This window comes from Octopus sinensis, unplaced genomic scaffold (genome assembly GCF_006345805.1).
Source record: "Octopus sinensis unplaced genomic scaffold, ASM634580v1 Contig11667, whole genome shotgun sequence".
Taxonomy (NCBI): domain Eukaryota; kingdom Metazoa; phylum Mollusca; class Cephalopoda; order Octopoda; family Octopodidae; genus Octopus; species Octopus sinensis.
In genome coordinates, this window is record NW_021832430.1 from 350,508 (window position 1) to 374,066 (window position 23,559).

At 38.5% G+C, this 23,559-nt stretch overlaps 4 protein-coding genes across 4 annotated transcripts; 3 read left to right on the forward strand and 1 right to left on the reverse strand.

Annotated features, from left to right (window-relative positions):
• Positions 1-398: 398 nt before the first annotated feature.
• LOC118761300 (ubiquitin-conjugating enzyme E2 A-like) lies at positions 399-695 on the forward strand. The gene has a single exon (XM_036499090.1). The coding sequence runs from the start codon at positions 399-401 to the stop codon at positions 693-695; it is 297 nt and encodes a 98-aa protein (XP_036354983.1).
• Positions 696-842: 147 nt separating this feature from the next.
• On the forward strand, positions 843-1,959 carry LOC115229062 (radial spoke head protein 4 homolog A-like). Its single transcript, XM_029799487.1, is given in 5 exon segments — positions 843-947; positions 978-1,170; positions 1,173-1,460; positions 1,502-1,661; positions 1,694-1,959. Coding segments are annotated over 5 exon segments (1,008 nt in total). The 5' UTR covers positions 843-846.
• A 13,272-nt stretch (positions 1,960-15,231) lies between these two features.
• LOC115229063 lies at positions 15,232-16,932 on the forward strand. Its single transcript, XM_029799488.1, has one exon. The coding sequence runs from the start codon at positions 15,232-15,234 to the stop codon at positions 16,930-16,932; it is 1,701 nt and encodes a 566-aa protein (XP_029655348.1).
• A 4,031-nt stretch (positions 16,933-20,963) lies between these two features.
• Positions 20,964-21,775, reverse strand: LOC115229064 (S phase cyclin A-associated protein in the endoplasmic reticulum-like). The gene is made up of 2 exons (XM_036499093.1): positions 21,499-21,775; positions 20,964-21,404 (listed from the first exon to the last, which is right to left on the reverse strand). The coding sequence occupies exons 1-2, from the start codon at positions 21,729-21,731 to the stop codon at positions 21,299-21,301; spliced, it is 339 nt and encodes a 112-aa protein (XP_036354986.1). The 5' UTR covers positions 21,732-21,775; the 3' UTR covers positions 20,964-21,298.
• Positions 21,776-23,559: the final 1,784 nt, after the last annotated feature.

Consider the following 23,559-nt stretch of genomic DNA (forward strand, 5'->3'; position numbering starts at 1 on the left):
TCTTTTAGCAAAAAAACGTTATCCTAAGGTTAAATCTGTATAATCAAATTATTATTATATTAATTAAAAAATATTTTAATATACATTTAAAATAATATTTAATACGCAATTTATATCTTCGTAATGAACCCTACAATGCGTCGCCTTTTACGTGACCTTGCAAGGTAATGTGAAATCTTTAATAAATAATAGAATCGAAAACGATTTTAAACAAGATATAAGTGCGACGCCAACGGAACAAGATTTCTACGTTTGGGACGCCATTATTTGTGGGTAAAAACAACATAGACAAATTTAGACCAAAAGATACTGCATTTGTCAACGGAATATTCAAATTGAAACTGACATTTACTTCAGAATACCCCAACAAACCCCCCAAAGTCAAGTTTGTCACAAAAATGTTTCACCCTAACGGTACAGCTGTTGAGTCAGTTTTAGTTTATGCCGACGGGAACATTTGTTTGGATATTTTAAATTCAAAGTGGAGTCCTACTTTTGACGTGGGGGCTATTTTGACGTCTATTCAGTCTCTCCTGGACGACCCCTTTATTCAAAGTCCAGCCAATTATCAGGCAGCGACTCTTTATACACAGAACAAGAGGGAGTACAACAAAATAGTCTCTGAGCTGATTGAGTCTAACCTCACTCCATGCGAAGAAGAGTCTGAAAACGAGGATGAACAAGTCGACTCCTAAAAATGATTTTTATTAATTAATTTTTAATGAATTAACAAATTTCCATGAAACTTTAGTTTTTAATTATAAAAAATAAGAAATAATGAAATTATTTTTGTAATATAAAATATTTTTTGTAATAATTGTATCCATAACAATTATTACTAAAGAAATGAGCGTCTCTAAAGAAAACTATACTTTACGTCAAGCTGAGAAATTTGCCAAAGCCAAATCGTTTTTGCAAAAAAGTTCATCAAAAAATGGAGCAAACTTGTAATCTAAATTACTTGCAAACATGACTAGATACGATCACTTATCTGCAATTGTCACCAAAGTTCTCCACGAAAGAATTGACGATGCCGTTGACCTTCTTGAAGATTTGAGCAGAAAAATCAAGAAAAGCAAATTCCGACCTGAGACCGATTCAATCATTGATAAAATTGATCGATCGAGTGAAGTTGCTCTGGCAGAAGTGCAGTTGCCACTCTTTAAGGCTTGAAAAATACGTTATTTTAGGAAGATGACGAGGTTGAGCCCGATGAAGATTCCGAATCCATTTTGAACAACCTGATGGAGTCTTTCTACTACTTTGAACAAATCGGAGTTGGCTTTGGGCGGGAAGAATCTACAAAAATTTGTTTAGCCATGAAAAAACTGACGGAAGAATATCCTCTCCGATCGGCAACTTTTTGGGGGAAAATATTTGGTCTGGAACAAAACTATTACATTGCCGAAGCCGAGTTTAAGGAAGGTGAAGAAGAAGAGGAAGAAGTATTATTTTTTTACGTTTATACAGGAATTCGAATTGGAAAGTGTTAGGGCTGAAGAAAACGAGGAAAACTCCGAAGGTGCCCACGTCTAGTTATTTTGTAGAAGAAAAGGCGGAAGATGAGCCTCCAAAGTCTCAATATAAACCTCTACCAAAACCTCCGGCAGAGTTACCCAGGACGGGGGTCAACAAAAAAACATATTTTGTCTGCAATGACCGTATTTCTCATATTTTCCATTTATTTGTTAAGCTGGAAAAAGGTGGTCCAAACTACCGAATGTGACCCCTGAACAAATCCAAATTTCACGCAAAATACAAAAATATTTCAGTGGAACTCTCAACAGCCCGGTCGTTTCATATCCTGAGTTCCCTGGGAATGAGGCTGAGTATCTCCGAGCCCAAATAGCACGGATCACTGCAGGAACAATGATCTCTCCGCTCGGATTTTACCATTTTGAAGAGGAGGAAGAGGAAGAGGAAGAAACTGGAGGTATCTTAAAGTCTAATTTGAATTAAGCACGTGAAAATTTTATCGAGAATCAAGACTTTGAGGGGATCCCTGCAATTGAACTGATCGACAAGACGATGGCAAACTGGGTCCATCATGTTTCTCATATCCTTCCTCAGGTTGGAATAATGTCTAAATCCTAAGGGGAGGACCGTTTGGTGGAATCCTGTTCAAAAGGCGGAAGAAAATGATGACGAGGAAAATGAAGAAGAGGAGGCAGAGGAAATTGAAGAGCAAGAACCGGAAGTCGGACCCCCCATATTGACCCCGTTATCTGAAGATGCTGATATTGATATGATGCAAGCGTGGTCCTCAAGATTGCATGTCAACTTTTTACCTCAGTTTTCGATTGCTTCAATCCATTCCAATCTTTGGCCCGGTGCTGTCAGCTATGGGGCAGGAAAGTATTCAATTTGATTATTATTCCAGAAAATTTGGAAATATATACATTGGATATGGACATAAATACTCATCTCAGAATTATTCCCCGCCTCCTCTACCACCAATTATGGAAGAGTTCCAGATAGGACCTGAAATTAGTGAAATCGAAGACCCAACAGTAGAAGAAGAAGCCGCTTTCCGTGCCGCTCAGCAAGAAGCAGAAGAAGCAATTGATGAACTTGAGGAAGAGGAGGAAGAAGAAGAGGAGGACGAAGACTAATTTAATAGTTAACTATTCTAATGAAATTGTTCTTTCTAAAATAACCAAATTAATAATTCGTCTTCATAAAGGAAAACAGTAATATTTAGGTATTTTAAAACTTACCATAACAGTCTTCTTTGTCCTTACTATGTGACACGATGACTTGTGTCCTTCTGAGATAACGGTTTTTTCCTCTACATGTGCAAGTAGGTGCTGATATCTATTTTCGTGCTTTCTAAAGTCTTTCAAAAACAGATTTGATATCTTCTCTGATAATTTTCAATATTCACATTGAAAAGTCAAAATTTTACTACAGAATATGAAATGTATTAATTGTGTGTCACTTGTACTCCATTGAATTAAAAATAATTTTATATTATAAAAGACATTATTCAATTCCAATTCGTTATAAGTGATTATTTTGTTAAATCATCATCCTCTTCGTGCGAAACTGTAAGTAGAAGAATGCTGTAAAAATTATGTCTATTTTTAAGCTTGATTAACAAAAATTTTGACCAGATGTGTCTACCTGACGATCTGTTTGAGATAGCAGATGTAAATATTTAAATTGCTCAAATACATTTTTTAATGAAACTACAAATATTTAGATATTGTTAGAAAATAAAGTATTGTAAATTTCTCTTTTTTCTATTGGTTTATCAAGAGCAATTGTTGGCTGAACTATTTTAATAATTTCATCTTCCGAATCCATATAAGCGAACTAAATTAATTTAGAAAACAACAAATAACTGATATTGATGAATGATTCAATAAAAAAATTAATGATAGAATAATAAGTTTCATTGTAATTTTGCCGCATTTATCGAAATAAAAAGCAAATAGTGTGCGTATAGATAAATCAATATTATCATAGCATTTTATAAAAATAAAAAAATTTTGAATGAAATTTTTCGTCAAGTGTCCACTTGATTCACTTCTCTTTCCTTTGGCAATTAATGAAATTGTTTGCTCAGTGAAACCGAACTTCTGATATCTTGATGATACCACGATTGTAAAGGCCGTGGAGAAAAGTCTTTTACGTCATGTCACATGTCGTTTATGTACTGCGAAAACTTGGATTTAATATAAATATAATCTTAGCGGCTGAGATTCTTTTCAGTTGAGTTTATTTTGGAGGGTGATTGTTGAGGATATTGTTTGCGGTTAGTGCGTTCAAGGAAGATTTAGTTATTAGTTCTTTTATTTCCGATAGTTTTTGTTGGAGAATGAGCTTAGGATACGGCAGTAGTAGAGTGCTGGTGTGTTTTTGATGTTCCTGACAGGGGTTGGTGTTGTCGTGAGATTGTGACTTGGGTGGTTTTTGATCATACTCGCAGAGGCAAAGAATTGGGTTCCATAGATGTCGAAATGGTCTGCAAGTTTGATCATGTTGGTTTCCTGATGCATATGGTCGGTTGGAGTAGACTTTATACAACTAGTAATGATTTTGAGTGCTTGGTTTTGGATTGATTGTAACTTCTGAAGGAGTTTTTTTGACAGCGGAGGCGCCCGTGATGGACTTGCGTAGTACAATGTTGGAAGAATGTATTGTTTGTATAGGATTATGAAGCATTCCTTGTTTTGTCCAGTCTGTTCCAGTGAGTGAGCGGAGGGCATTCATTTTGCATTTCCATTTGTGAATCAGGTTTTCAATGTGTTGGCGAAATGATAAAGAGGTATTGTACGTTATCACGACTATTTTGACTGTTTTTGTGTGGGGAATTTGAATATTTTTAGTTCTGATTGTCGGAGTGAAATTGTGTTAGAGTGATCGAGTTATACAGGGTATCAATGAATGATTTTCGGTTGAGGTTGGTGACGCATCTCAAATTGCACTAATGTCTTTTTCACTCTTTTCAATTTCTCTGTTCACGCTAGCATCCTTCAACGTTTGGGAGCTGAAGTCGTCGGTCAAAAGGAGGTCACTCTGCTAGGATCTGAAAAGATACAACATCACTATCTGCTGCCTGCAAGAAACCAAATTCAAAAAAAGACTTAACGAACAAAATGCTGACCATGAGCTTATCTTGCTTCTTTCGAACTGTCACAACTACGAAATGGGGTTCGCGGTGGATATCAAAGTTCGGGAATATATAAAAAGAATATAGAAAGTGAATGACAGAATCTGCGTAATTCAATTGGAAACTGGATCTAAACCGACAATTACAATTATAAATGTATATGCGGCTACTTCTCCAAAAGTCTCTAAAAACCGAACGGAACTGGATGACTTTTACAGTTCACTATGTACGACCCTTATGGAAATATCCACGAGCTATCAACTTTACATAAGTAGAGATTGGAACGCGAAGATCGGAAAAGGAACCAAAGAACTGAGCTTCATGGTTACCCATGGGAGAGGTCGAAGGAACATGTCTGGGGCAACTATGGCCAACTTCGTGATCAATAAACAATTATTTTATTTTTTTTGACACGTCAATTTTTTTTAAATGGAAAAGAAATCATCAAAAAAAAACTAGCTACTATGAACTGGCTCGCAGGATTGAAAAACAATTCCCGCGTAAAACAAGGCCCGTTGGTTCCAAGATACAAGGGAAACCAGCTCTTTCCAGAGCTTTCTGAATTAGATTGTTGATTTCGGTGTGCCGAGGAAATCGGCCGGCGCTCATTCGACAAGACAGAGGATGTAGCCCAAAGGCGTCAACTTTATCCCCACAACGACATGGGTGAGGTCTGCAAACAGGGAGTCCAAGGCGATTACAGATACCCAGACGGAGTGAATCCCTATCGAGGACAGTATCCAAAAGCGGAGAAGGGAGAACATTCAGCCAGGAGCCTGAGTATGGCTGACAGGCGGATCGGAAACAAGCCAGTCTGTGTTGGTCGAGGAGTGGTTCCAAGTCAGTTGAAGATCGACGGCAAAGAATTTTGTCCCAGTCTCGCTGAGAAAAGACATCGGAAGGGACTTCAGAGAAATTACGTTTCCAAAAAGCGAGGGCCGAATTAATATCAGAGTCCAACGATGATTCAGTAGTTTTTTCCAGAATCTTTTGGACAAGAAGATATGATCCAGACGCCGAAGAAAGAAAGGCAGGAAGAGCCAAATCCATACTAGAACGGAGGCCCAGACCCCCGTGACTCACAAGAAGTTTAGCCTGACACCAGGCAATATCGTCGAAATGCACATTGAGAATTTTCTCCGCAGACCTCCGAACCAAGGAATCATAAGATTCCAGCATTTGGGTTGCATAAAAACAAGGTGAGCTCCTCAGGATATAAACAATTTTTGGGATCAAAAGATAGTTCTTGAGGATGTAAAATGAAGGATGAGGATCAATGACAGAAAGTTTTTCACAGAGATGCGATAAGATTTTTCTTGGCAAGGAGGATTCGAGTAGCTGAGTCGGCGAGAATCGGTGACCTCAGAATTTCCAGATCAGACAGAGGTGTCTGCCTCAACTCAGGAAGGAGTTTGCAAAAAAGAGAGAAAGAGTTCTTAAACAGGGATGGCTCAACAGAGAGATTGACAATCTCGGACTTGCTGGAATTAATAACCAGACCAATGTCGGATAAAGCCGGAATTAGTCTGGCTAAGTCCTTTAGCAAAACATCAGGCGGACCGTCCAGGGTGCAATCGTCGAGATACCAAAGATTAAGGGGCGATTCATTAACGCGGGCAATGGCATCCACTGCAAGAGCGAACAGTAATGGGCCCAAAAGATCACCCTGTTGGACGCCACAGGACGAAGAAATGAAAGAATTACCGGTGATTAAAAGTGATGGAAGCGAGTACGAAAGCGAAATAAAGGGAAGTAAGTGTGGAACACGGTCTTGACAGACCTCCAACATATGACCACGGTCCAGAGAATTGAAAGCATTAGTTACATCCAGTTTCAATAAGGCAAGGGGAATATTGAAACGAGTAGAACCGTGAATAAAACAACGACAGGCATGGACAGAAGACTCGCAACCGCCAGGAACACCCACACCCAACTGAATGGGCTGCAGTTGCTCGCCAATAGAAGGAATAACGGACTTGCAACAGACTTTCGCAAATAAACGGCGAAAGACATTTCCAACATCAATAGGCCTGATACCGCCATCTTTCCTGCCCAAGGCCGTAAGATTCGCGGAAAAGAACAAAATTCTAGCATGGTCAGAAATTTTGCCGCTCAGGAATAAATTGCACAAGTTAGTGCAAGCATTCAAGAGGCGATTCCCGGTATCCCCATTGGCGGAAATTCAGTCTCTCAAATGAATAGGGCGGAGACCGTCGATACCTCCACTACTGTTACCCCTAAAGGAGTTTAAGGCGTCCAAAAGTTGTTTGGAAGAAACAGAAAAGGGAAAACAGGGCGGTTGGGCCACATCAAAAGTTACTGGTTTTCCAATAGGGTGCTTTTCCTTGAGAATGCGAACAACATCGGGGGTGATTGTACGGACAGAATCAGAAGATGACAAGAGACGAACAGCCGCGCTGACATCATGCGACATTAAGCAGGAGTTAATCCGAGACCGTAAACGTTTAGAACCGTCCTTCGACGAGGGCTTAGCGGTAGAAGGTAAATGAGAGGGAGACGGAGCGAAAGAGCCATTCATAAACTGACTCATATTCTTTTTCAAAAGAGAAACAAAGGAGGCACCGGCAACGGGGCGACGAGCAGGGGAGCCCAACGCAAAAGTTGGGAAAAGGAATAAACGATTCCAATTATGAATGGATGGATCGGAAATGACAGACTCAATTAAAGAAGAAAGGTTTAGGGCCACCGAAATACGGGCTGTTGAATATTTAATCACTGTTGAAAATGATATGAAGCAGCGTTTCAAATATTTGTGCGAACTAGTTATTTATTTGGAACATGGCATTCCAACACGCTGCGAGGAATATCACGACCTGGAATGGATAGCGCAGAAACTCAGATGGACATTCAATCAAAATATATAACCAAATTGACTACATTCTATGCCGACAATCACAGAAAGCTTTACTCTGTGACGCCAGAACATATGGAGGAATACTTTGCACCTTGACAATGCCTCTTAGTGCCAAGTTGACACTCAGAGATTAGACTGTATATTTCCGCATACTCAGCAATTTTCTCATTTACACACTTTGTGACGAGTTTATAAAGGCACGGCATACAGATAATTGATCTGAAATCACTGGCTTCAGTGGAATTATCCTTTTTCGGAATAAGATAAGTTATTCCGGTATAAAACCAACTCTGGGGTTGACTGGTTCCAATAATGATATTTCTGATCTCCTCAAATAGAAATTTATGTAGAGAGTCCAAATTTTTGATGAAGAAGTTGTAAACTCAATCGCAGCCAAAAGCTTTCCAGTTGGGAAAAATTCGACGATCTTTAAAATGAAGGTGTCATTAACATCAGGTTCGAGATATTCGGCACCAGTGACTCTTCTATTCACACCCAATTGATACTCACTTATATCTCTTTTTTTCCATACATTAGTCCAGGGTCTCCCAAAGTGGGCGATAAAAAATTTTAAGGGCGCGATGAAAATTATTTATAAATATTTTTTCTCCTCTTAATACAGTTATTTCTTCAGAATAAAACTGATATTAGTAATTTTCAAAATGTCAATTTGAATCTGTTATTTAGTATTTAATTAATAGCAGAGGATAAGATGGAATGGCAATTCCCACGCAAGATGGCTATTGATATGCGTTGGAAAAGCCATGTCCGTTCCCGATGATCATTTCTTCTTCTGCTTGCCAAATCCCCCAGTTTAATAAGGAATTTTTTAGTTCTGGGGCCGAGGACTCCCGATGTCTCCACTGCGATCGGGGCAAAGATATGGCGGTGAGATAATGCACTGTATTTCTTGATTTTTAGCGTTTCGGCCAGGTTGGCTGCGGAGCCCGGCTCTGAAGCTGACGTCAAGATGTTCTCGACGGAGAAGGTATCCGTGCAAGTAGCGTCCCAGATGAGAGACTTGCCATTCTCAAATGGGAAGGTCGTTAGACCATCAGGACGTTTACCATCCTCCCGAGCCAGCCCGACCGGTTCCAGCTGTGAAGGGAATCCGGCAGTTTCCAGAGTCCGCTTGACTATGTCGTTCAGAGCAGTATGTCGAGGGAAGCGTCCGGAACTTCTTTGGCACGATAACGGGTGCAATCCAAAGGGGTCCACGGTCGATCCACAGCGACACCGGTGTTCCCGGCAGACGTTCAGTCCTAGGCGCAGTGATATGCCGATCCTCAGGCAATCATCGTCCAATAAGGTTCCAATAGAACCCATTGGGATAGCGGTCAACCAAGCCCCCGAATATGGTTGTGAGGCAGCCAATAAGCAAGCCAAGCGATGTTGGTTAAGCTTAGACTTGAGGTTGTTCAACTTCTGGTCGCAGAGGATCCTGTCCCATTCGACCTGTGCGTGCGGATTCTGAGGGAGCTCAAGAGACAACCCAAGCCAGCGGCTTTTTGCGACGACTAACTCTGTGTCCAAAGAAGATTCGGAAAAGGGTTGGAGAATCTCTTGGACAAGGGTGCTCGTGGCATGTGTGGAGGAAAGGAATGCTGGCAAAGAAAGGTCAGTGGCTGAGCGCGCACCGATGCCGCCATGTCTGATAGGGAGTATTGCCTGTTCCCAGCCAAGATCGTCGAATGGTGCATTACATATTGATTCGAGGCAAGTCCTAAGAGCATGGTCGAATCTGGAAAGACTCTCGGGATTGGCAAAGCATGGTGCGCTTCTGAGGGTAAACAGTAGTTTAGGAATGGCGAAACAGTTCCTCAATAAGAACAGGGCCGAATGGGAATTGATGCTACCAAGATTACAGGACATTGACGCAAGGTTTGATGTTTTTCTGATAAGGTAGAAACAACACCGGAGTGAAAAATCGGGGAACCCAGAATCTTGAGATTTCCGGGCGAAGTGACATGGATGTTAGGAAGTAATGACTCGACAGAACAATGGGCAACAGAGAAACGGTGAACATCATAACTGATGTTAGAATTATTATTTGTTTATTAAGTTTTTGAAATCCGGAATAAGTAAAGTCGAAGAAGTTCGTAAAAGCTGACTCAAGTGATTATCCGTGAGTTTGTTACGATATTTTTTATTCAAATCATTTTACTAAATATTGATTCGCATAAATATGTAGATCCAAACATTGATATATTCATATATGCATTGTGTGTTATATTTTTGAATTTGTCTTGAGGAATTAATTCGTAAAAATTAATAATGGACGCATTTTTGAACAATGCCGCCAGTTCTATATCTGTTGTAAATTAATGAGTTCTAGTTGAAACTTTGCAGGCGCATCCTTAATTTCCACGCTGAATGGAGTTGCAAATATTTTCATTAAAGGAAGGAATTCTTTAAAATTCTAAAAATTAAATTTATATAAATGTACCCCAAAACGTGCTTCAAATTGATTAATGAAATCACCAATTATGGATATGTTTAACCTTAAGAATGAATAATTAAATTTAAACATTATTAAAAAATTAAAAAAGTTAGTTACTCTAGAGGGGCCGCAAAAAAATCCTGGGGGCCGCATTTGAGAACCGCTGCCCTACAGACTAATCTTAAGGATTTAATTTCAGTCAATATTTTAATCATTTCTTTTATTAAAAAAAACCAAGAGAAAAATGGTCATTGGCAGATAGCCAGAGTATTGCCTCTGACTATGGCTATAGATATTCGTTCGGTTAAATACCGGTGCTTAGACGGGTCGCCGGTAACCCTTTCGATTAGTGAGCCAATCCGCTGGAGTAGGGTCCGAGTAGAAGGCCCCTGTATTCCTGACGTCTCAACAGCCAGGGGGACAAACACTCTGCCATTCCCAATTCCAGCGTATTTCTCACCTCTCCTCTTCTCAGCCCGTTCAGACGGGGTCGGTCCACACGCCGCAGCGGAATTGGTGTTTTGCATAAACGGGTAGACCGAGTCGTAGACAGACTCCAATTCTTACGGATTCATCATTAAGAAGGCAGCCAGTTGTATTACAAGGGTAACAATTTAGCCAAGCGCCGCTTACGGGCTGGCTACCCGCTTGTAAACAAGCCAACCTTATCTGGTCCATGGTTTCCTTTAGCCTTGAAAACGTATTGGCGTGGACTTTCGACGTCCACTCCGATTGGCAGGTCACATCAGACGGCAATGGCAGTCCCAGCTTTTCCCATACGGCGACGCAATCATCCACAGCAAATGAATTCCTCTGTTCATTTATTTGAGAAAGAACAGTGTCGATCATATTTCTGGAAGAGAGTACTGAGGAAAAATATGCCCGTGCGCTGAGTCTGACGGGGTGATCAAGCCGATCCCTCCAAGGGAAACTGGGAGAGTCGCCTGTCTCCACGACTGCGTATCGAAGCTGACGTTCAGGATGTCCTCAGTGCAAGCTCTCATGTGCTTGGAATAGTCTTCGACTAGTACTGGGCAGTCCTCAAAACGTATGTTAACTTTGGAATAGATAGACAGTTCCTCAATAAGAAGAGCCCAATGTGGCTATCCACACAACGTAATTTTTCAGAGAGAAAGGAAAATTCCGAAATTTTAGCCTTCATAACACTTTGATACCACTTTCAAAAATAGGAGATCCAAGAAAAATCAAGTCTTCTTTGAGGGGAAGGTGCATCCAGGTAGCAGTTTGTCGAATTCGGTCATCCACTTCCGAAAGGAAAGTTCGTCCGTGTTGACATTCACAATTTTACATTTGCCGCAGTTAAATTCAAACCTCAGCGCTCCGAAATTAAACACAAAAGACTTCAGCGTTTCCAAGATGCCTTCGGGGGTTCCTCCAATTACTCCATCATCCAAATACCACATGTTAAGGTCAGTTTTACACGATCTCGTTGTTTGGTGGATTGCGAGGGAGAATAAGAGAGGACCTAGAGGGTCACCTTGTTGAACTCCATTGGTAGAATCAAGTATGGTATCATTTGTTATTTAAATTATTTAATTATGTTTCAATATTTAAATTAAAAAAGTAGCTTAGATAATAATGCAAAAATTAGTTCACAGTGAAAAGAATGATTTACATTTTAGACTGGAAACACTCTGCTCGTTGATAGACGAATGCAATATATTTGAGATAAAATTCCTTTACGAGTACATATCTGAAATTATGTCGCATGAATATAAAATTATAAACTATTTGTCATCTTTGGCAACTTCCGAATACAATAAACTCGAACCTAAAAATAATGACAAGAAATACATTTGTTCAAAACTAATTGTTTCTCTCCCATTTCTCTCACATGCAGAATTCAATAAAAATATAGAAAAACTTTTTGAATTGACTCGTATGGTTTTAAGCACTGAAAAAAAAGACATGGATACTAATTTGAAATTGTTGTATATAATTTGGACAAGACACCCAGCTATTCCTTTTTCTTTGAAATTACCGATTATCAATTTATTCCAATCTAGTGAAAATTCAAGACAAACAAGTGAATATATTTACTGTTTGTTAAAAAAATTAAATTTTAAGTAGAAAATAACAATTCGATCATCAGAAAAAATCTCTGTGACGCCGATAAAAATTCGAACGTGAAATATTCCAGCTAAAAGTACATAATAATTAAATAAGTAAAATAGGTAAATTGGAAAAATACGAGTATCGTTATTTTCAGGACATTCAAAGAAATATGCGAATTTAAAGCTAAACTTGCACTTGAACACATTGAGCTATTTCATTTTCTTGAAGAATCACACTCAAATGTAAAATCAGTTCAATGTCTAATTTCAAAAATAAACAAACATTGGGAAATGGTGACTAAAACGGATATTTTTTGTAAATTTGTGATGCAGAATGATCATGATTTTTTACTATTAGAAAGTTTTCGTAGTTCTTGCAAGGAAGCATTATTATCACGTGAAAACATGGAAAGACTGCAATTTCAACCTTCAAACATTTGTGCAAATTGCGGGCAATATGGACATTATTTTTTTCAATGTGAGCTTCCTTATCATCACAAGGGATTCAAAAATATTAATAATTTATAATCAAAAATTAACTATCTTGTTGTCTCGTGCAAATTTTAGCTTCAGTTAGTTGCAATGTATGACTTTTAAATCCTAATCACTTCAATGTTGTTTAAAAAATAGTTGACCACCTTGCAACAAGGCATGCAAGGATGCTAAACTGCAAACTATCTTTAGAGAAAAAACCAAGTAATTGTTTTGAAAGTTAAATCAAATTAAAAATAGTAAAAACTCATTCTATCTAATCAGTTAAATATTTTTGGACACGAAAATAAAAACATGTCCATAGTAAAAAAAAACAAAAATTACTCTTTGGAAAGTTCTCTATAAAATAACATAATTTAATTTATTAAAATGGAAAAGTTAAAAAAACAAGTTAAGTTAGGAATGTACAGAGGAGAAATTCCGGGGGGCTAAAGCACGCACCCTCCTGCGGAAAGTACCGCATGCGTGTTGCCACGGAGAATGGCGATGGATATCCGCTTCAATAGCCACGAAACCTCGCGTGGCTCTTTCGTCCTGATGGATATCCGCTGCAATAGCCACGAATTTAATTCATTAAGTGAGAATCTTTGTGACAGGGATCACCAAATTTAATTTCAAGTTCTCAAATCGGAGAAATCTCAAAGAAACGCATATACATCTACCTTTGTGCAAAATTAAAATGAGTTCGATTTCAAAATTAAAAACACAAATAGACCTGTCAAGTTCAAGAATTTGGTTAAATGCCTTATAACTGGGCAGTTGATCATGCGATGCAAAGTGCTTTAAAATGCTATAAAATAAATTAACTTATTAAGTAAGCAGATGATGAAAAATTTACCAATCTACGTTTTTAAAAAATTAAAATCTTTGTTCCGAATATTCGCATATATTCTGATTTTACGCAAATATTTACATGCTGTCTTTGACTTTGTTAATAATTATGCACTTAATCTATTGTATTAAATAATATTTTATTTAGCAGCCAACGTCGGTTCTGACATTAATGTATTTATTTGGCAGTTTTATAAATATAGAATGCCTTCGATGATATACAAAAATTCTTCGATAATTCCTTTAAAAGAGGTTATGTTTGCAATAAATATTTAAGGAAATCAAAATTCCAACATTTGTTTTTTAATTCCGGCATTGACAGTAATACTGGTGGTGGCATATTTGTAACATCATTTACTTAATATTGTCTCATTTCGGTTTCTAACTTTCGTTTATTTAATTTATGTCAGTTTTTCTTAGCGTTTTTAAGCTTTAAATAAAGTTACTCTTATCCGTTCTGTCTTTTAGTTAATAATTGAATAAATGATGTATTTTTTTGTTGGAAACTTTTTTCGATGTCCATTTTCAAAAGTGAACATAAATAATAATAAAGATAAAAAAAGAAAATTTATAATATAAAACAATTTGGGAAGCGACATTACTGTTGTGCTTAAAACCAATAATTTTTCGATCGGAGCTATGAAGATTTACAACACGTAATGCAACATAAAATCGATCAAAAAGGCACAAATTTCTCGCCGACAATCAGAAGAGTTTACTGAATTTCAAAATCAAAAAGATGTGCAAAACTTTTTAAATAAATTAGAAGAAACCAAACTTTTTAGGGAAGGCCATTCTCTAAAAAATAAGAAATTCGGGCCAGTAACGATAATTCTAAAGGATGACCCAAATTGGATGAAAATTGAAGGACTTGAAGACTTCCCGAAAGGAAAAATGAAAGGAAAATGACTTTCAAAAGCCTTTAGAAAAGGAGAGTGAGACTGCCTATCATTAAAATTGTAACTTCTGATCACGGAGAAGCTTAATCGTTTGTATTTTTAGTTCTAAAGATCGGCTTTTCGAATGTAAAGGCGCAAAGGTACAAAAAATCGGAAGTCTAGTGCTATCAATGCAAGGGTTTGGGACATAGCACGCTTTTGTAAAAATCAGGAGAAATGTCTATTTTGTTCGACACATATGCTGGAACAGACTGCAAGGACTAACATGAAAAAATGTGTCAACTGCAGTTTTCGACACACTTGGCAAATTATCGGGCTGTATGAAAGCCAAAGAAGATTCAAAGGTTAAAAATAAGAAAATATTGGCGTGAAAACTGTTAAAAGAAGCTTCGGAGAATGCCAAGATCAACCAAAAAGATATAAAAAAATTCAGCCTTGAAGCCATAAGCAGGATGGAACGTTCCAAGATTTAGAAAAACAGCTGAAGTTGGAATACAAACAGAAGAAACGGCTATACAGACTTTGTCGACTTCAGAAGCCGGGTTAATGACGAGTCAACCTCGAACTGATTTAATCAGTAAGCTCGAATGGTCTATTAAAGATGTTACAATAACTAAAAAAGATGTCACGTTTTACTTGGTTTGGTGGCTCTCCTAAAAAAGGGAAGCAGCAATTAAATAAATCAAATGTAACAATAAAGCTAAATTGCACGTTGTTGCTGTTGTGGTGCACTTTTTTCTTTTTCTTTTCATTGTTATTTGCTATCCAATAATCCATTGTTGCTTCCCTTTCTCTTTTTTGTTTTTCTTTTCCTCTTTCTCTTTCTTTCTATCTCACCAATAATCCATTTATTGCTAATTCTAATTTTCCATATCTATGTCTGTCTGTTCTGTTTGCAATATCCGTAATAATCGGAAAAAGACCATCCGTTGTGACCGTTGTTATGCCTTTTTCCATTTATCCTGCATCAAGCTTTCTAAGAAATCTGCCTCTTCCCTTTCCCGATGGGTTTGCTCTGCTTGCTCTTCTTTCCCCCGTCATATTTCGCTCCTGCCATCTGTACCGGGTCCTCTGATTTTACTAATCCTATCCCTTCGCCGGACCCCTTCCTGCTTAATCCAGAGTCTGTCTTAAGACTCGCTCGTGATTACCGGGCGTCCTATCGTATTCCTATAAGAATTCCTCGTTCTGCCCGTTTTTCCGCGGCGAAGGCTCTGTCTGCTTTGATCGAGTCAGTCATTTGTGTTCAGTCCATTCCGAATTGGAACCGTTTGTTTTGCTTCGCCATATTTGCCCTGGGCTCCCCAGTTCAAGGCTTGGGCTCGGTAAAATCCCTTTCCTCTTCCATCAAGGAAAATATTAATAAGTTCATGGAGGATTCCTTCATTCTGCCTCCTCTTCTGGGCAAGTCCCATGAACCAACTACTCTTAAAGATAATCGTATTCGTTTACGCAAACGTGTCAATTCCTGCCTTATGGCGCATGATGTCGGCTCTGCGGTCCGTATTCTTTCGTCTTCCGATTCCGTCCGTTCGATAACCCCGGATGTCCTCAAAATTCTCAGCGCCAAGCACCCGGCTGGCGATGTCCCTGCCTTTTGTGCCCGGACCCCTGAGGAGGTCTCGATCGCCTCTTCATCTGTCCAACAACTTTTGTTCGCTTTGAAATCTTTCAGGGGGAACAGTAGTGGTGGTGTTGACGGTCTCCGTCCCATTCACTTAATGGACCTCATCTCCAATACTGCTGAGGCTGGAAACCGTCTTTCTCAATCCATTGCCAAGCTTTGTAACCTATTTCTCCGTGGGGACATATCCGAGCATGCCAGACTGCTCTTCTTCTCTGCGAACCTGTCTGCTTTGGGGAAGAAAGACGGCGGCATCAGACCTATTGCCGTCGGGAACGTTTTTTGTCGCTTGTTTGCAAAGGTCGGATGCAAGCTTGTAATTCCTTCTATTAGCGACGAACTCCAGCCTATTCAGTTGGGTGTGGGGGTACCTGGTGGGTGCGAGGCCTCGGTCCACGCTGCCCGGTGTTTCATTGAATCGGCTCGTCTCTCAGAGCGGCCCCAGTTATTATTAAAATTGGATGTGAAGAACGCTTTCAATTCGCTCAATAGAAAGCATCTTCTTGAGGTTTGCAAGGCCAGAATTCCTTCTCTGCTGCCCTTCATTTTTCTTTCTTATGGTAACCCGAGCCTCTTGGTTGCTGGCGATTCTTTCATTTCGTCTTCCTGTGGCGTACAGCAAGGCGATCCTTTGGGTCCTTTATTATTTGCCCTCTCGGTGGACTTTGTCGCCCGCAGGATTGCGTCCCCTCTTAATATTTGGTATTTGGACGACTGTACTATTGGTGGTCCGCCCGACATTTTGCTAAACGACTTGCAATCTCTACTCCCGGCGTTGTCATCTATTGGTCTTGAAATCAATTCTCTAAAATCTGAAATCGTTAATCTTAACGTCGAAGACCTCACCTTCGAAGACCTTTTTGCCCAGTTTCGTGGCCTCTTGCCCGATCTGAGGCAGACCTCTCATTCTGAACTTGAAATCCTGGGTGCCCCGATCCACCACCAATCGGTCTCTCGTATTCTCGATTCCAAGAGAAATGCTCTTGCTTCTCTTTGTGATAAACTTGTGGACATCGATCCCCATCCCGCTTTTTTTATCCTCAAAAACTTTCTTTTGATTCGAGGATCAATTATGTCCTAAGGAGTTCCTGTTGCTTCTCTGTTCCCTCTGCTTTGGAGTCTTTTGACGCTCTGGTGCGTTCTTCAGCCGAGATTATTTTTAACGTCAAGTTCGATGATGTCGGTTGGCGTCAGGCCAAACTTCCTGTTCCTTTTGGTGGGCTTGGGCTCCGCTCGGCTCTCGACATTTCTCTTCCCGCTTTCCTTTCATCGTCTTCAGGATTGTATCTTCTTGTCCATAAGATTCTTGAAAAATCGCCGGATCTCGTTTGGACTCTGATATTAATTCTGCACTTTTGCTTTGGAAGGAAAAAGGGCTTGAGTTCCCTTCTGATAGGTCCCTCCAACGTGAATGGGATAAAATTCTTAGTAAGCATCATGCGGACTCGTTGGAGGCTCTCCTGAACCAGCACAGACTGGCTTGTTACCGTGCCAGCCGCCAACCGCATTCTGGCTCTTGGCTTAACTGCCTTCCTTCGACCCATTTGGACACCTGTCTTGACTCCGACGCCCTCCGTTTTGGCATTTGCCTCCGCCTCGGACTTCCGATCTGTAGTCCCCACCCCTGCCGGTGCGGATCTACTATGGACGTATACGGGCTCCATGCCCTCTCCTGCAAGAAAAGCGCGGGTCGTATTCCACGCCATTCGGCGATTAACAGAATCATTCTCGACTCACTCGAAAAGGCCGGCTACCCTTCTGTCCTTGAGCCTAAGGGTCTCGACCGTGGTGTCGGGAAAAGGCCGGACGGCTCTACGTTGTTCTCGTTTTATTCTGGGAGACCTTTGGTCTGGGATTCCACTTGTGTGGATACCTTCTCAAAGTCTTTCATCAACGAATCGGCCTCTCTTGCTGGGTCTCGTGCTAATAAGGCTGAGCTTTCGAAGTGCCGGAAATATCAGTCTTTGACGGATGACTTTTGGTTTTGGCCAATCGTTGTCGAGACTTCCGGCGTCTTTGGCTCCGGGACCCTCACTTCCCTAAAGAAATTGGGACATCTTTGTTCTTCGCGGTCCAAGGACCCTAGGGAATTTACTTTCCTCATTCAGAGGATCCTGCTGGCTGTCATGCGTGGCAACAGCTGTTCCCTCCGTCTCGCTGGGAGAATTTATTAGTTTGTTGACTTTCCTTTTTTATTATTCACATTAAATAAGTAAAAAAAAAAAAATGTAACAATTATTACCCTGGTTAATTCCTGCTCTCTTCGAAAGCGGGAAGCTAAGCTGATAGATCTTATCAGCACAGTTCAGATAAATGTATTTATCATTAACAAAACAAAAATGAAAGTCTGGAACTATCATTATTCATAGATACAGCTCAATGGTATCCTTTGGCATCATGGTGTCTAAGCTGGGATAGAAACATTAATATTTTACAAAAAATCTATTGATATTCGGAATCCTGATTAGCTAACTGTAACACACACTTTTAATAAATAGTTAATTTTTCTACGTAAATTCTTCTAAACTCGCCGTCAATTGGTGGTCAAGTGTGTTAATATTTGTTCTAATTCTCTTATAAGTGGTTAGGTGTTTTTAAAAATTTGTAATTGCACTTTATTCAAGGTCGTTTTTTATTTAACCGAAAATCACAAACGGTTGATTAAATAAATTAATTAGGCCATCCAGACAACCCGAAGGAAGGTCGTCAGCTTTCCTATGTGATATTTAACAATTTTTTAATTATTAATTTATTATCTTACATCTTAAGTACACGTTACAAGGTTCAATTGTTTGCATGATTTCGAAGAAAAGAAAACCGAGTTCTGATTTCGCAAATTACAGACTAATCAGCCTTATATATTCATGGAAATCATGGAAAAAATTGTTTTTGAAGATTATCAATTGCAATTTTAAATGCTAGATTTGATCATCTTAAGTGTTAATTTTTTTAATATAAATGCTAGATTTTGTGATTTTTTAGAGCTAAAAATTTTTTCAAGTGCTAGAAAAAACTTGCCCTAGTCATTACAGTTGTGATAAACTTCATTTTCAAAATAAAACCCAATTCATCGAAAATAACAGATACCTAAAATCAGCCTTTCTATTCAAAGGAACACAACGTGCTCCGCAAAGATACTGATGCTAAGTATGTACTCAAATCGTCTTTCAAAATTTTTAGATCTTGTTTTTTTGATAACTTACTCACTAAAAATTGATTTATCTTTACAAAATTATCAAAATTAGTTAATAATCAACATATTAGACACACACGGAGAACAAATCTACTTTCAATTAATCGGAAGTAATCCGAATAATATGTTGTTCGTTTTCTTCCTGAAACAAAATTTCAAATTCTGTATATACTCATCACCGGAAAGCTTATATATAATTATTTGATATCCCTCCACGATTGTGTTAATTAAATATATTATATTAGTAATAGAGGATGTATTATTTATTAAAATAAGAAATAACATCAGCCCAACAACGAGAAGGCATTCGAATCTCCAATTCAAAAAGACTAGTATTTTCCTCTACAAAAATAAAAAAACCCCAAACTATTGACATCATTGCGTTTCATTTTTTCCTCAAAATAAAAAATTGAAATAGAACCTGGACATAATTCGCCAACTGAGAGCAATTAAGTTCAATCGACACAATACGCGTATTCTCATCATTGAGATAGCAACAGGCTATCAAAGTCGGATAGAGCACATCAATGAGGCGAAAATCAGAAAAATATTTAAAAGGCAGATTGCAAAGCTGTTGGAGAATGGTCGGAGATTTTCCGGACTGTATTATTTCCTAAGAACTCAACCCACATAAATCAGCCTGGTTGGTGTTATTAAGACTGGCAAATTGACCGATCAAAAGTATTATCGAATGCAGCAAATCATCGGAGGAGGAATTGGCACAACAGAATTGCATTAAATTACTTACAATATATCTGAATTGAAGCCAAACTATATCGTCACTCACAGCAGACTGTATATGACAACACATTAAGCAACCTGTAAACTAGCAATGTCCAAAACAGCATAGCTATTCAAGAAACTAAACGAGAGGAGAGACAATTCAAAAATGTCGTTTGAAATTGACTGGAGGGTGAACTCGTTATGTTCATATTCCAACAAAGTTCTGTGCAAAAGATCAATTGACTCAAATCCTCGGGTCAAACGAAACACAACAGAAAAGTCCGTTCGGCGCCGAAATGTCCCTGCTGGTCTCGACCAAGTCACAAGGGCAGAAAGAAGATCGAGAGAGGCTTTCAAAAAACTGAAGCAATTTTTTATATCCTCGACCATTCTGAGTGTACAGGAAATATACTGAGGAACCGACAAATTTATCAAATAACTAAAATATAATATTGCAAGAAACGTGAAAATGGTGATTCCGTGTGATATTACAGCATTATCCACGTTACCTACAGACGATTTGAAGACAAATGCCAATATTTTGAGACCAAAAATGCAGCAGGAGTCTTCTGTAATGGCCAATGTGCTACACTCCTCGGAGTGATACCACTAAAAATGTTATTCACAATTTTACTGAAAATTTTTGAAGAAGCAAATGAATTATGGCCATCAGTTCAGTAGACATGAAAACTGTTAAACCACTTTCTGGAATATTTTCTAATGCGAGGTAAATTATTTGAAGACATAATGACTCAAGTCTAAAATCATTAATTTTTATAAAAAATATGAAAAATTAAAAACGTAATACTTTGACGATAAAAGGGAACGAAAATAAATCATTGTATGTTCTTTCGTTAGCGAATGAAATAATATTTTAAACCCTCCGTAACCATTAAAAAGTTTTCCAAAATGATCCTTCAATTTAGCCGTATTCTAAAAATTAAAATAATTGATCACATTAATCACACGAACAAGCTCGTTAAAATTCCTCTCTAACCCAGTAGCATCATCAGATGCAGAACTAGCACACCTTTTCTGAATACTCTTAAGATTAAAGGCCAATCTAAATAATTCAGTAGGAAGAAGTCTGACCTGTATTCAACAGATTTTTTATCGCCGAACACCCGTCCAGGAATACTTCCACCGGATAAGGGCGTCGAGCTAACAAAGCGTTCAACAATTAAAAAACCCCTCAATATAGTTTTGTAGAAGGTCGGAATATTTATTTTCAATAAGATCTTTGTGTGTTTTCACAGCATCGTCTACCAACAATTCTTGAATACTTTTTTCATCGGCGTCACCGATAATCTCTGCCCGGTCAATAACATCACTGTGTTTCTCGTCCAAATGGTCAAGCAAATACACTTCCGAAGAGATCTGCTTACAGAATGACACATCATACCACAGTGTTGCATACAGTGCACATTCTCCAACACGGTTTGTATACTTTGGACTCACTTTGAATACTAGAAAGTTGATTAGCCCTGTTTGTGCGGACTAAGTTCGTGTGTCGAGACTTTCGCTCATTTTCCTAAGCTTGAATCAGCCAAAATACCTTCGCCTCGATTTTCTCACGAAGAGCCACCAGTTTTTGTTCCTTCTCTGCATTTAAAACAGCCATTCGTAGTTCATGACCTCTATTTAAATAGTAATAAACATAATCACTACTACACACAAATCTTATATAACCCTTTTAGGGTAAAAAAATAACGTGCAAAAACAATTTTTTACTTTTCTTTAGAGCGTTGTGACTCTTTGTATTCGATTTTTCTTTTTCTGCATTCTTCCTGGAATCGCGATTGCCGTTGCTGTTTTCGCTCTTGTCGTGTCTTAAGCTTCGAAATTCGCTGGGTCTCCTGTTCTTCCCGACGGGCAGTGACAGCTGCCAATTTTTCGGTATGTTCGTCTTGTCGTCTCTGCCTTTCCTCTTGCATGTCACGCAATCTGAGCTCTGAAACAGACATTTTCTGGTTCAAATCAAAACGCCTGTTCTCAATGTCAAGACTGTTCATAAAAGCAACTTCGTCAATCTTTAAATTGAATGTAATGACCCACTTTTTCGTCTTCTTCTCGTGCCTTGTCGACTATTTTCTGCAATTCCCGGTGACGCTTTTCTTCCGCGTTCTTCATTTTACGTTCCAAGGCTTCTCGCTGGTCCTCGGCTAACCTTTTTTTGTAAGACCTGACTAAAGCTATCTTTTATAGTCCCCCTTTTCAAATACCTTCTGTCTAAGAATTTTGATCGTTTCCCGCCTTTCAGCCAAAATCTTTTCCCTGTATTTTGCTGCTCTCTCAAATTTCTCGTCTAATTTACTCAGCAATGTTTGTCTGTAAATTAATAACTTCAGAAAAGTAACTCTTCGGTGTCGTCCTCGTCGCATGTGGTGGGTGTGGAAGCACATGAAGCAGACTGGAAGTATTCAATCTCAGCAGATAGTTGCAAATCGTGCTGGTTAAGGGACTTGAGGGTGAGTTCGTTCATAGACTCTAGCTTAGACCCCAACTCATCCTCATATCCGTACATTTCTCTCATCACCTTCAAATATCAAATCCGATCTCACTTCCAAAAGATTGTTTGTTTTGGTTACAGTATTTTCAGCCGAACTTGCTTGATCCTTTACACAAGTTGTTTCCACCAATTCGTCAGTCTTCGGGGGGTCCTCGGTAGAATGAGGTGTCGGTGGAGCGATTTGAGGACTAAATTAATAAAATCAGCTTTACTAGAATGGAATATAACACCATATATAATACGGGACGAAACATACGGGGACTAGATTATGAACAGCTCTACTCAATACAATCATCACTAATAAAAACCGGTCGTTAGGAAATTTACATCGAATAATGTTTTGTAATGAAAATATCGACCTTTTAAGTATTGACAGAATATCCTATAAATGTGATTTTCAAATATGTCAACTTTGCTGAAAATTAAATCGTTTGTTGACTGGGTATGGGTAATCACCTCTTTTAATAATTCTTCAAGTTTTGATAATAAATGACTGTTATTATTTTGGATGGGGGACGTCATTGAAGTTAACACATCATGTTATTTAGAAACATAGTTTATTTAAACTAATAATTAATTATATTTAGATTATTAATTGTCTATATTAATCAAAAATTCAAGTGTTATCCAAAAAAGATTAAGGCCTTAAAACCTACAGTGCCAAAGTATTTTTACAACAATAGTAAATAAAGCAATCGTTTGCAGGAAAATTCTCCTTTCTGTGACAAGTTTTATTAGACATGTACTCAGAAAAACCAGGTTAGTAGATCGAGCATATTAACTAAGTTCAGGCCAAATAATCTTAGATAAACATGTCACATTTTCAAACAAACTATAACTATAATAAATGTTGTAAACAAGCATTAAATGAATTGAATATTATAATAAACGTTTAAAACATAAAATTATAAAAAATCGTATCTTGCAATCGTCTTAGGGTTTATTCCACTTAGCTACAAATAATATGCCCACAAAACTACTTTTCATCGTCTGAGATATGGTAGTGTTCATAGAAAGAGTTTTCTTGGACAATTTAATTACTTTCCGATGATCATAACCTCATCTTAACAAATTCTAAAAATCAAACCAATAGTTTTCGATGATTTCACAAAATGAAGACCGTCATTTAGATTCCAACACGAATCATCAAAAATCGGCAATGATTCTAACAGAAATGGACTCTCTTAAGACAATACCAGGCTCCTGGTCGTATGAAAGCCTCATGAGTCTGTCGACGTCTGTTATTATAAAAAAGGAATCCAGATATTGTAAAACCTTCTTTA